We start from the raw sequence: 14,408 nt of genomic DNA, 5'->3' as shown, positions 1-14,408 counted from the left end.
ATGAAGAAAAACATAGCGCAGACTCAATAGCGTCACAAGAGTTCGTACTTGCCATCTGAGGATAGATCAAGACACTGATCTTCCCCACCAGCCTCCACTGTGCTCCTACTCTCAGCATCTGGGGACGGTGAGTGGAGCGAGGATTCAGGAGAAACGTTGAGGCTGCCATTCTCCCCCTGGGTATCAGTGACTGAGGACATTACAGAGCCAGCCGCCTCCTCGTGCTCTGTGATCTCCTGAAGCACTGTTGGAACTGCAGTTGCAGTAAAAGAAGAATTTTTACAAAATTAAAGTCATTGTTATTTGAAGTTCCCATCCGTCTTCAAGAAACCTTTTAGCTTCTCCAGCATTCCGCTTCTGAGTAACAAGTAATAAACATTTTACTGTCCCCAGCCACAGAGCCAACTTCAAGCTGATAAAACCTGTGGAGGAAGCTAAACATCAGGGTGATGGCACAGAGGCTTTCCAACCCCTGAGACCTGAGTACATCAAGGATAGCTTGTCAAAAATAATTAAAAACGATGTGGAAACGTGCAAAACTGGTCAATTATAAGTAGTGTTTGCTTGCTGCAAAGTTTTAAAAAAACAAAAAAAACACAACAACATTCTCCACCAGTCATTGATAAGGGTATAAACTACTTGACTTACTATTTTTAATATAAAATAGAAAGATCAGTTTTATAGAAAATTGCTACTGCTTCCCTTTTTTTTCCCATTTCCTTTCAGAATAGGAATCGTAAGACTAAATTAATGACAAGTTTTGGCTCAACATGTATACAAGCTGTATATTTGTGGTGTCTCCTTGCTAAGCAACACAGTTGAAATTCAGCAGTATGTTATCCCTTATAACCGATTAATGCATCTCTCATCTTATTTGTCTTGTTTTGTCTAGTTTACATAATTTGCATTTCTTCTGTGTCTGCAGTTGTTTTACTGCAGCTCTGTCCATCTGCGTTTACCCTCAGTAGAGCACTTTGTGTTACACTTGGTTGTATAAAAAAAAAGTGCTGCACGAAGCACATTTTACTGATAAACAGCATTATTGATGCACGTTATGCATTTTTGGCTTTCCATAATCATCATGTATTAATGAAAAATCCCTAAAAACGGGTTTATTATTGCTGCTTCTGTTAATTATTTTCCTGCCATGTTATTGGCTTTTTGCATGACTACTTGATGCCTTTATGTCAACGCTATGGTCAATACATGTTGATTATTGCATGCACTGTATGCATTACAGGTCATGATCTCTAACATGTCTACAGCTGAAGTCAGCATCTTTGCACAGGACCCTCTTGGGACAGTAAGGAATGTGTTAATGTACATCTTTAAAAAAAAAAAAAAAAACATTCATGTACATTATAAAATAAATATCTGAAACTGTATTTTTTTTTTTTTTTTTTTTTTTAAAAACACATCAGTTTGGTAATGCTGCTTTAGAAACATCCTGCTCAGCTCAGATGAATAATATTTAGGGTTTCCCGGGGCAGCAGTTAAATGATCAACAAGATTTTAGGCTTAAACAGAGCCTTTGATCTTCTAACAAGAGTCCCAAAAGGCTGTTGTGTGTGTGTGTGTGTGTGTGTGTGTGTGTGTGTGTGTGTGTGTGTGTGTGTGTGTGTGTGTGAGTGAGAGAAAAGGATCCTTCATTATCTTTAGTGTTAAAAATATCAGTGATAGAAAATTACCTTTTTAATCTAGACCATGGTAAAACAAAAGTGTTTCTTGTATCAATAATTATGAATGTTTGCATGAAAAGAACAGAGTGTGAGAGAAATAGGGGAACTAAAAGGCATTTCTATAAAAGAAAATTACAAAAAATAGGGACGCATAATACATTTGGCATTTTACAAGTTGATGCAGAACGTAATTGTTTTATAACTGAAATGATTTCACAAAACCTAAACAAGTTTAGATTAGTGCAAAAGTATCACTAGGTGATTTTTCTTTTCAGCAAAGTGTGGATAAAAACTGTTGGTGGATAAAATTTGGGTGACTGATTATTAGCATAATATGGAAAAGTGAAGCAGCATGCGTCAACAAAAAACAGCCCAAAGTACACCTTATAAAAATAAAAATGGGATTGCGTTAAAGTAATCTACTTGTTCCCACCACAGAGAAAGTTACTCTAGTCTCCAACTAAAAGAGAAACAAAAACAAAAACAAAAAAAATGCTGGTTCTTAAGAAAATGCCTTCAGTACAAAAATATTTTCAAATCCTTTTGGGTTTTTGATTCATATTAGTGCGTATACAGGACGGGTGGTGTTTCCTCTAACCGGACAATCGGGCACACACACAATCACAGGAAAGTATGTTCAAAAGAAAGTAAATTTATAGCACCCAAAGAACAAATATGGACGGCTTTAACACCCACAAAATGTGAAAAACAAGCTTCAAAAGAAGGGGGATGTTATCCATTAGATTAAGAGAAAATGAAACACCCAAAGGAAGTACATTAAATAAAAGGGTACTCAAGAGCAAACAAAAACAGAACAGCAAAATACATCCCCCCCACCGCCATTTACAAAGCAGGGGACGGAAAAAAAAAAAGTCAATACAATTAAAATTTAACCCAGTTAGATTAATAATTGGCCATACCCTAAATCTCCCAGTGTAGTTCCCAGGAACTTGTTTAATAAAATGTGCAACACGGTAACAACCACTAGGGGGCGTAAAAGCCAAAGAAATGTAAAGCGTGTTTTAAATGTCCAAACAGAAGCTTTTTTTTAAAACACCAACCTAAATGATTTAAAACAGGATAATTTATAAATGCATGCATACAAGAAAAAGAAAAAGAAAAAAAAAGAACTCAATATCTCAAACGTGGAAATAACAGCCAGACCTTGTAGATGTTCCTCTTCCGATCCAGTTTTTTGGACAATAGGGCTCGGAGATGTTGGAGGTGGAGGAGCCTTGCGTTTGGTGCGCCTCAGTGTAGATTCTGCTGAGGACCCACAACTTACAGGACTCCTCTGCAGGAATATTTAAAAACAGAATCAATGTTTACTCAATGCATGGTGACCCAGAAAAAAAATCACATTAAACTAGTACATCCAAGTGTTCAGAGCTTTGTTAGCACCACAGCTTAAATCTCACACTTACAATCCACTCACCTGAATCCCATCAAGTTGGGTGGTAGGTGCAGAGTTGATCCTCTGGCGGGTGGCAAGGTCAGAGTGACCGCTCTGAGACACAAGGATTGGGGGTGGGGGCGCACGTCTCTTCTTTGGCACATCGGCGAAGTTCGGAGAGCCAATCGGAGACGAGTTTGAACACGGTAAGGCCATGCTGAGCGGTCGGGGCTTGCTGACAAGCACGGGAGAAGCTGGGGCACTCGCTGTTGTTGGCTTTAAAAGAGCAAACATCCAATCAGAATGTGATAAGAGACCCGTTTCCAAACAGCAAGTGACCATTGACCAGTGGCAAACTAAAGCCAAAAAAATCCAGTTTGTCTCTCAAATATGCTTTGAGAGTGCTCAGGTTTTGTATCAATAGTTATATGAAGCTTAATATATTTTTTTGCACAGAGATAAAACCAATATTCACCTGTTCTGATTTCTTTTTGCTTTTTTTAAACTTGCTGAAGAGGCCTTTATTTTCTTTTTCTTTTTGGTTTTTATCTTTGCCAGGGCTTACTGCTCCTAAAAATAAAATAATAGCTTTAGAGTGCAACCAACATGAGTGATCTGTGAAAGTCATAAAGACAGCTTGCAATTACTCAATACCTGCAGAAAGTGGTGAGCTTGGGCACACAGGGGAGGAAACTCGTCCTGCAGAGAAATATTTTTAAAACATTTAAAAAAAGTAAATAAAAAAAAAAAAAGCCAGGCCAGTCAGGAACAGCATCACAAGCATTTTCAGATGATCAAATTGCTCTTAAATGTTTAAGTGCATAGAAGCATCATTTGAAAATAAATAAATAAAGCCCATACCTTGCATATCCTTTGCGTAAATTTCCCTTATTGTGTAATCATTAAGCGATTTAGACAAGTCTAAGGGGGCTGATGATGTGACATCCCTTAACAGAACGGTGGTCTCCGCGGTGAATTCACATTTCTCACAGATCGCCGGTAACAGCTCATGGAGAGGAGCTTGCGGATTTACTCGTAATACCGTCTTCTGGGTCTTCTTGTAGTTTATCACCATCCGAACAGTAGCCTAGAGAACAAACAATGTGTCACTCTGATCATTAATTTTTTTCTTGAACCACAAACATTTGCGATCATTGTAGAGATGCACTAACAACTCCACAGGTGATAGGAATTGGTTGATTTTCAGCTCAATCGGCTCTGGGCGGAGAGATCAGTAAACCCGCCATACCTGACTTCTAACGGGTTGTGCCGGCAAGCTTCGGGATAAAGGATCATTTATCGGTAGGGTGTTTGGAAATCAAGTCCGAGAAAGCGTAGCGATGCCAGTAGGCATTTAAAAGGAAACCGTACTGTACAACATGTCGAGACAAGTATGATCCATTTGAGCTGCAATAAGTGACACTTTCATCAGATAACAGTGAAGCTGAACTAAGCCCAGCAAAACTGTTCAATCTGATCCTATTTAGCTTTCAGCTCCTGTCAGAGAACACTGATCAGAAGAAGTGGTTGGTTTTAAACCATAAGCAGTTTCTTCCAGCATCTCTAAATCCTCAAATTTGTTGCTTTTCTATGATAAACAGTTAAAAAAAAAAAACATTATAAAAATGTTTAACTCTGTTCTACGGTGATAGTACTCTCATAAATGGAGCATGATGTCACCTCTGCACCAGTATAAACAATTAATGACCACTTATGCCAGGAAGGCAAAAATAAAAATTTAATTAATGCAAATGCAATTCTTTTATAAGAAACAGGAAATTTGTATTTGCTAAAAGTGGTCTCAGCAGGGCATCCCCCCCGAATCTTAACTAGTTTACTGTTTGATAACTTGCCTCTGGCATCTGTGGGCTGGTCTTCTTTTTTTGATCTTCTCCCTTCGGTTTCAATATGATCTTGTCGGTTTTCAAAGCTCCTATGAGGACATTGGGCTTGAGCTTCACATTTTTCCTGCTGGCAGTGACCTCTTCTAAAGTATGGGTCGATGGATTCAGGTGATACTCTGCACAGAGTGTCACCAATAGATCCATCACGGCTTTGCTGAGAGACATGAGAAGAAAAAAAAAGAAATAAATAAAAAAATAATATGCATGAATAATTATTTATGGAGTTCCATCAATATATAGCGTAAACATACTAATTTTAGCCTAGCATTTCAGCAAACTGCTCCAGCATAAACGTGCCAGCAGGGGTAAATGGTACGTTTATTTGAGGTCGGATTACTTTGGAAACCAATCACAGACCTAGGCACATTTTAGGTGGTTTGCTTTTACAAACAAACATTATATTATAATTTCTTAGCAGAGTAATCCTCATGTTAGAACATGAGCTACTATTGATGCTAAAGGTAGCATCTGCTTTTGGTACTAAAAGGCTGTTTCGAAGTTTGTTTGTTTTTTTGTTTTTTTAAAACGAGCATTGTGTTGGGCACCCCTACTTAAAAACCTATATTCAGGTTAAATCTAAACTAGGTAATTCTACACTAAACAGGGATTCTTTAAAACACAGTTTGAGATGTATGGAAACTCCATTCTGCCATTTAAAGAAAAAATAAAATACATGTTTTTTTTTTGGTATTCATCCTTAGGATGACAAAATGATCAAACAAAATGCTCAAACCAGGAATGAATTTTCTATACTGACAGATTTAAAAAAAAAAAAAAAAAAAAACTTTGTAAGGCATCCTATATCTGTTTAAAAGCACAACAGATTCATGACTAAGAACAGTAATTTTGTTTTAAAAGGAGAATCAATTTTTTTCTGCTGTTTTTCCACAATCATATGTTGTCCGTTTTGCTTTCCCAAAGTCCTACCCAACTCCGTTAATTCAACTAAAAAAAGTTCAGTCCAAAAAATAAATAAATACATACATTTACAGGAATGGAAAACCAATTTCAAGTGAGTGCTTGAAAAGGAAAAGAAAACACATCATAAAATGAAGACTGATTTGTCTCGATGAGCCGGTTTGTTGATCGCGACACATGGTAAACAAAAAAGGTTCAAAGATTGTTTCATGCAAGGCCTGCAGTAGCTTGGGGGAGGGGGGGGGGTGATGCAACGAAAATGTTCAGACTCGTTTAGCTACAACCGATTTCTTTATTCGAATGCTGCTATATTATCCCGATCTAAAGCTAAAGTGCAAACTGTTGTTTGTGCAATCTAAACAAACCTAATGGAATGAAAATTAGATAAAAGTATTCTGCTCAAACAAGAATAATCCCAGTTAATTGTCAGGAGTCCAAGGTGCAAAGGATCCCTCTGTGAGGCTGTTTATAAACCGTGTGCATTGAGAGCATGACAGATGGCAATATCTTGAGTAAACTCTCTTGATGAGCCGTGAGATAAAGGTGGAGGCACAGACCTTAAGGCTGAAACTCTGACATGGAGGTATGCAGACATGTTGATCTGATTAGGTGGTACAGTTTTACTTTAAGCTTTTTATTGGATCATTATTGCACCGCTGCCTGCAAAAAAAATAAAATACATAAGAAAATACGTTTGAAAAGCACATGTTCATTAATGCTCATGGGAGAGCGAAACTAAAAAAAGAATGCAACTGATGTTGGCCGAGCGCGTGTATTAACTGGAACCGCAACATTCAGCGACTCCACCCATCTGACTCAGTCAAATAGAAGCAGGATGTCATGTGAGGACTTAAGCCGTCATCAGTCCCATGATGTTGGGCTTAAATGTTGGATGTTCAGTGTGAAAACAAAATCCACGCAATTTATTTCATTTATTTTTTTTTTAACAACCAGCTATTACAGAAATGACAAAGGTAGTATACACACACACACACACACACACACACACACACAACTTACCTTCCTTCAACTTGGGTCTTCTTTTCCAATCCACCGGGCAAAACCACAGTGAGAGAGAGCTCTTTGTCCATCAGGTTCTCCTTCTGGTCCATGGTTAAATGAGGGCCTCCTGGGTGCCACTGGGAGAAACCTGGACAGTCCACCTTCTTCAGTCCTGGCGGGGATGGGGCTTTGGTTTTAGTCGACACCCTGCAGTTAGACAAGAAGGAGGCCGTTTCTCAGATTTGCATCGGCATTTGTTCAGAAAAAAAGAAAAGAAAAAAAAGAAATTGCTAGCGCTTTCAAGTACCTACTATCACTGTAAGAATCAATTAAATTATCCTTTTGATTATAGTTATCCATAGAAAACATTAAGCACTGAGGCTGCGACATTTAAGAGTCCACTGTGTACAAAAGTCACAAGACAACCAAGAGGACAGATTTGCTCACTGAGCCTGAAGAACAGACTGAGAAAGGAAAGACATGTGAGAGATACTGATATTAAAATAAAGAAATACAAACAAACAGAAGATTAAGACCTAAATGTGGCTCGCTGGAATATCCATGTAGGAGTTCATGCATTATTTTTTGTAAATATTAGTTCATGTTGCTAAAGTGCACTGCTTTTATTAAGGGGGTACAAAGTTAAGTTTTCAAGTGTTTGTCAAAGCTTTGCATTCCTGCAAAACAAGTCGATAAAAAAGGTGCAGAAAGCAGCAGCAGCAGTCACACGCATGTTTACAGGCTACTCCACCAGTCAGACATGAAAAACACCACGTTATAAGAAAAAACTAAAAAAAAAGTGTCAACAAGGTGATAAATAAGTGAACCCAGGTGAAAGAAACATGCATGTGTCATTTATTTTAGACAGTCCTTTTTTCTTTGGCAGATCCAGCACCAACTTTTAAAAAGTCTCGCAGAGGGGCAACAGCTCATTCAAATTGAGGAATCCAAACAATGCAAGGTCACAGGCCCCACTTGGGCATGTCTACCGGAGAAATATTAGTCCCGCTGTGGGGGCGGATGAGACAAATGCATGCCAACTCCAATACGCATGCTTTGGTTCCAAGAGCCAAAACTCTACATTATGGATGGTCAAACATTGTGTGATAGAAAGAATGTCATCTTATCTAATGAAAGGAAACACTCAAAACCCCAGGTATACAGTTTTATAAGAAGGCAAATTAAATACGAAACTGGAAAACAAATTGTGCTCCTAAGTACATCAACAATGCCATGATTAAATCTGAAATTGATATCAAAAGTTTATCAAATGTCAGCTGAGCGATCAGTTATTGTTACTGCAATAAAGATCAACTACAACCTGTTTGAAATCATTTTTTAACCTGCTTTTTCTGATTCAAATACTCAAATGAGAGTATTCTTTTTTCATAAAAAGATCATTAGCCTTTAGCACCTTTTATGGTTTTTCCAGTAAATAAAACACTTAAGAACCAGAGGAAGGTTTGAAAGGGGTCCAAGCACTCCTTAGTCCAGTCCTTCTAAACACTCGGGCCTCCCCATGTCTCAGCAAACCGGTAATCTTAGAGAGATGGACGATGAAAATAAATTATTCAAGAACGCTGTTCCTGTGCTTCAAGGTTTCCCCACAGCAACACTAGAGTTTGTTCAAAAAGTTAATTATAAGAGCCATTAGGTTCTTGCATGCAACTCCCCAGTATTCACTATGCCCTACCACTCAAAGTCCCAAAGTGCAGACTTTAGTCTGCACCTAGTTTGTATCGAGTATCCCCCCAAAGGTGTTAACGGCTCTCCTCTGGTGGAATGAGCGCCATTTGCAAATCAAAAGGCAATTGTAAGAATGTAAAGGCAGTTTACCTGTGGCAAATGTAGGAAAGGCTCACCATGGGAATGTGGTAACTGCTAGATGGGACAAATGTATTTTACATTTTTCCACTTTATATTTAGTGCTTTATCCATATGTAGACTGCTTTTCTTTATCTGAAATAAAAAAAAAAACTTTCTGAAGTTATACCTTCTGTCTGTTGTTTTTCAAAATTGAGCTGTTTGGGGTGGTATTTGGCTCCAGTCCCCCCAACAGTACTTCACAACTCTCAGAACCATTCCACCCCTTCAGTTTTGGTTTTAGTTCAAGCCTCTCTGTTGAGGAGTGTTTTACCTAAAAGCTGGGGTGGGGGGTGGGGGCACTACGGCTGTTCCTTGTGTGACATAAATGTTACTCCAATACTAAAGGCATACTGTTTGTCATTCTCTAAGATTAAATTTTGAATGACATAAAAAGGCGAGACAAGACAAAATACAATTATTCTTTCTTTCATATAGTGAGCTTTGCAATATACATGAGTCTGTTGGTGAATGGACAATAGAAATAGGCTCTGCCTTGCCTTGTTGGAAAAGCATGGTTATGACCTTTTCTCAGCTCAGGAACTAGGACCCGTATGATATCTGGTTGGTTGTTCAATAGGTTTGCCTAAATAAAAGATTTAGATATGACTTATCAATATATTCCTGCAAAAAAGGTCTGATGTTGCCGGGCCAGGTAATGAAAAGTGTTGGAACATGCTCCTGTTCTGAACCCAGTTTGTTTCAGCCTTTCTCCAGTCTCTTGTAGAAGGGCTGGTCTTATCACAGGTTATTTGCATTACAAGAGTCACAGTTAGCAAGGTAGAGTGAATACACAAACTTGAAGAGGGGAGGGGGGCTGGCAAGAGAAATGAAATTCCCTGGGTCTTCTAGTGCTACTCTTTGCAAATGCTCTTTGATTTACCTGAAAAGAAAAAAAAAGAAAAATCCATGTTTAAACTGATAGGACAATCATACCCATCTTTATTAACTTCCAAAAAAAATTAAAAATTACTAAAATGCATACAATTCTCATCATGTTCTGGTAATCATGCCTGTCTCTGGTAACAGACCAAGAAAAGCTCTCATTGGTCCTTAGCACCCATGTCGTGTAAACTGGTTATAGTATTGCATGTAAATTAAAGTTCTTTGGAGACTTCATACATGTTGGATATTTTCTCTCCTCTGCATCTCAGAGAGAGTTCTGCCATTCAGGTCTAAGTCCTTTGTTAAGATTTTATTAAAGCTTTCTACAAGTGCCTCTAGGGTCTTGGATCCCTAATTAAAGCCTACTAGGCGGAGTGGTGGCCTAGTGGTTAAAGCGTTCCAAGATGGCTGTAAGAACCTGGATCAGATCCCGCAGACTACCACTATTGGTCCCTGAGCAAGGCCACAGTTTGGTCCCCGGGGCCTGTACAGCTGCCCACAGCTCCAATAGGAATGGATTATATTTCATTGGACTGTATAGTTGAAATGACATCTTGATAATACCCTACTGTATGGTTAAAGAAGTGCACTAGTAGTGGAAGAGGATATTATCCATTTTACACTTTGTGAAAGGTAAGCAGATATTAAGGATTGATAAGACTTGATATTTGAGTCAAAAGCAACAGTAAATCAAACAGTGAAAATCATTCCCAGTGAATTTAAACCATATGTGGCTGTAGCTGTCAATTGTGGATGCTTTCATTTACTTCTTATAAATGTAAGAAAGCTCCAGATTACATACATGGAGTCAGTTAAAGTATATTTCAAATACATCTCACTACAACTTCCAATGGGGAACTTATTTTAACTGATAAAGAGATTTAAATGAAATCCAAAATTAGCTTTTAAATGGCCATTTTTCAAACTGAAACTGTTGCTTGGGTCTTTATATTACACAAGTTGCAAAATATGACCAGAAAAAAAAAAAAAAAAAAAAAAAAAAAACCCTAGCTACTCCTCGATATTAAAAACAATTATTTGAATAGAAACACATCCAGCACAAAATACAAACACTCCAAGTTAAAAACAGACAAATCTACCCAGTGCTCATTTTTACCTCCTTGCATTTTTTTTTTTTTTTTTTTACCTCAGTAAGACTTAACGTGTACCTCCTGGTCCTCAGACTGACTGTCCAACGTGGCTGTTAGGGTTTTTTTAAATATGGGGGTATTTATGATAAACAGAGTTATGGATGTATACTTAGGACTACTGATGACAGGAACTGTAGGCAATAGTTTTGATACCATTCAGCTACTGGAAATATGAACAAGAAAGAAAGAATGAAGGTGTAAGATATTTTGGCACTGGTCCAGAAAATGAGCTCACAAAGTTTGGATTCGAAAGAATTAGGCCTCATGGAGAAGTCTGAAAGGAATGAGGTCAGTGATCGATGCTGAGATAAATTCCAGCTGAGCTTCATCAACAACCACCATATTTATTTCTAATTCTCAACAAAACTGAAGCTTTGGCTGAAAGAACATCAACACTGTGAACATTGATAATCTGATTTGGAGATGTTTTTTCTCTAGGTACTTTACGTGCATAAATGTGTAACTTTGAATTTGCACAAGCAGTTTTAAAATTTGTTCTCCTGGATCAGAAGCCTGACCAGGGACAGGGGCTGTACGCTGCATTTGTTGCCCATCAGTAACAATGTTCTAGTTGTACTGTGCCTGTCAAAGTAAATAAAATGAAATCAGTATTGGATATTACTGCAGTGATCACTTGGATCTTCAACTAAAACCCAACGACCTTATCGCAACTCCATTGGTTTGTCTTGTTTTGATTAGTGCTTCTCAGTGTAAAGTTGGAGAGCGTTTAACTTATAGCAATTTGTTTGTTTCACCTGCTGAATCAGTTTCATGACTTTCACACAATAAAATGTCTCTTCCTCTCTGGCTTGGGGTCATTTTTATCTCACTTTTGTAAGTTAGTGCATTGTTGTTTGAAGTATGTGTTAAAATTGGGTTTTTTAGCCTCAGGGCGACTCTGCATTTCACTATAAATGCCTCATTTGGTAGCATTTAACAAATAAGTATGGACTAACATACAGCTGTCGCACCTCCGGCTCATCCCCGTTTATACAGCTCCCGTCATCACGGAAGTGTTTTTATAATGAAGGCACCTCGGGCAGGTGACAAACACAGAGGGCAGCCTGTGTTTTCCATCCTGGCCTGTGCTGATGTGTTGCTGAATGGAAGGAGACGTGTTGTAGCTTGACTGTGCCGAAGCCTCGTTTAGAGGCTTGCCCTGGGAGCTCCAACACACTCAGACAAACCCATTCTAGGAAGGGCAAAGAACAAAGTTGATAGACATGATTCCCAACAAGCAAGCCGATCGTCACCATGTCATGTGTTTATGAGAAATTAGTTGCCCGTAACTGCTTTTTTTTTGGCCACGCAGTAAAATGTTTCCTTTGGGTTCAACAAATAAAATGACATACAACCCATTCAATGTTCATTTTAAATCACCCTCCCTCGAAACATGTGCAAGAAAATTTAGATAAAAAAAAATAGGTTAGGTTGTTTAGGGAGGCCTCAAGAGAGGTAACAAACAGGAAGTGCAGGTTCCAAGCTGGCGACACCGCTCATTGTTTTTATTCCTTTTGGCAAAAAAAAGACTTCTTGCACACATTTATAATAGCTTCTAGTATTTTCAACTTTCCTTCGAGGGTGATAAAACCCCCGAAGGGAAAGGATCATTAATAATTATCTCGGCCTTACTAAGAGTGCATTTTTTATATTTTGACAAACCATCCTTGTGGTTTTCTTCCATTACGTGAAGCCATAACATTTTCTAAAGGTTCTGCTCTCTAAATGTTTTGGATTCCCGTACCAAATTGTCCCACTGAAATGGAAAATACTGCCTAATATGCTTTTAAACTAAATTTCAAGAGCACATTTGCCAAAATAATTAGACTAACAGCAAAAGGGGGAATGGAAAACACTTTTAAAAAAACAAGTCTGTTTTAATAGATTTTTTTTAATCAATACAAGTAGCTAAATACTAAATCACTAAACACCATTTAAAAGTAGCTACATTAGGCCCTTATTGTTTTTTTTTAGGAAAATACAAATTTGGTCAAAACTGGAAATAGCTTCACTAAGGCTTTTCCTATACAAACTTAAAAACTAAATCTGCAAATGTTAAACCAATTTTCACCTCTGCAAACCCCCATCTATAAAAGTAAAATCATAGGTTAAGACTAAAAGTTTACCTTCAATTAATTAAAATCAACTGCAAAGAGAAAAGGGTGATGAACACTGCTCTGGAGGCACACCATGATGATGTCATATAAATGAAACTGACCAAATAACAACAACAACAACAACAACAACAACAACGTTGGTATAGTAAGCAGAACTTCAGTGAAACTGTAGCCGTAAGATGATCTGAGATTTCAATGCAAGAACAAAAATAACAATAAAAAAAATAAATAAACTGAAACCTGCAGAATATGTATGGAAAATATTTGCTGCAAGTAAAAATCTAGATTGAAAACAAATCTGTCAAAAACTGTCACTTAGGAAAGTCGACTTTCAGTAGACTGAATTCCAGATTCATCTACTTGTGTAAAAACACCACAAATACTTCTTTGATTAGGTGGAAATAAAAAGAATGACAAGCAGGGCCAGCGGAGGGGAAAGGTGAGAAACTGTACAAAAAAAAAATAAAAAATAAAAAGAAGAGAAATAGAAAAATAAACTGAAAAATCACCAGAAGTCCACCAGCTGAAAACAGGGATTTCCTTCATTCCAGTTTTGTTTGTTCTACTTCAAACAGAAAAATGTTCAGCCTTTTTCTGGAATTTTCTTTCATCACATTAAAACACACACACACACACACACACACACACACAAACTCTGTGAGAAAAAACAAACAAAAAAACTCTTGCAAGAGATATTTTACCTCTGAGCTGTAGTAAGAAAGGTGAAGGCTCAACAAAAATGCCTTCTGTGGTATGTTAGCAGCTGCTGGGTAGTGAGGCGGCCCCTTAGGGAATGCTGTGTTCATGTACAAAAGATTTAAAGTGCTTTTTTAAATTTTTTAAAAGCAGTGGCCATATTTCCTCCTCAGTCACATTTTTTAGGCAACACCCTAATTATTTTAAGAAACTAGAGCCACAACTCAATGCTCCACTGACCAAAACACAACTCCGGTAGCTGTAGCGTAGCCATCCAATCAAACCTACAGGCTTAAACACGCCAAAGCGCAGCAGGCCAAACATACCCTCACCTTCAAGTCACAACACATGCAACGAAACCTCCCTACATGGTGGAAAACACTGCCAAAAAAACATTTTGCTGTTACTTCCACAGCATTTAACCCAACAGACGCAACACCTGAGGAGCTGAAATGTTTAAGAGCAGGTGAAAGACCAGCTTTTCCAGTGAACCTGTCAGCAATTCATTAATCTTACTTACCTTTCTACCCACGCTGGTTCCCGCTCACATAATTCCCATTCAGCTGTGTGCTCCCATGAGAAGTCAGACAGACTGAACTCTACAAGTACAGCCTTAAGAGGCCCACCTTAATGACACGCCCTAATCTGTGACATCAGAAATCTGTCTCCCACTGTCTAAAACCCTGCTGGCTCTCTTGCTGTGATTCAAAACGAATTGTATCGGGACCGCTCCCCCCCCCCTCCCCTCCGAGTGGTCCTGGCGGGCAGAGAGGTAAGCAGCTTTGCCTTCCCTCTGCAGA

At 38.2% G+C, this 14,408-nt stretch overlaps 1 protein-coding gene across 6 annotated transcripts in view; it reads right to left on the bottom strand.

Annotated features, from left to right (window-relative positions):
• The window catches only part of cobll1b (cordon-bleu WH2 repeat protein-like 1b), a 30,508-nt gene that overhangs the window by 4,402 nt on the left and 11,698 nt on the right, over nucleotides 1-14,408 (bottom strand). For 5 of the 6 annotated variants that reach the window (XM_012874047.3, XM_021322310.2, XM_012874043.3 and 2 more), the window contains 8 exons: nucleotides 6,915-7,103; nucleotides 4,926-5,130; nucleotides 3,934-4,159; nucleotides 3,727-3,771; nucleotides 3,548-3,642; nucleotides 3,115-3,348; nucleotides 2,844-2,973; nucleotides 49-253 (listed from right to left, as the gene is read on the bottom strand). In XM_012874047.3, the coding sequence (XP_012729501.2) occupies nucleotides 49-253; nucleotides 2,844-2,973; nucleotides 3,115-3,348; nucleotides 3,548-3,642; nucleotides 3,727-3,771; nucleotides 3,934-4,159; nucleotides 4,926-5,130; nucleotides 6,915-7,103 (1,329 nt within the window). Of the gene's footprint in view, nucleotides 1-48; nucleotides 254-2,843; nucleotides 2,974-3,114; nucleotides 3,349-3,547; nucleotides 3,643-3,726; nucleotides 3,772-3,933; nucleotides 4,160-4,925; nucleotides 5,131-6,914; nucleotides 7,104-14,128; nucleotides 14,294-14,408 lie in introns of those variants that run through there. The other variant, XM_021322312.2, reaches the window with a different exon arrangement.

This window comes from Fundulus heteroclitus, chromosome 7, assembly GCF_011125445.2.
Source record: "Fundulus heteroclitus isolate FHET01 chromosome 7, MU-UCD_Fhet_4.1, whole genome shotgun sequence".
Classification (NCBI taxonomy): Eukaryota; Metazoa; Chordata; class Actinopteri; order Cyprinodontiformes; family Fundulidae; genus Fundulus; species Fundulus heteroclitus.
This window is presented reverse-complemented; position numbering and strand designations above follow the sequence as displayed.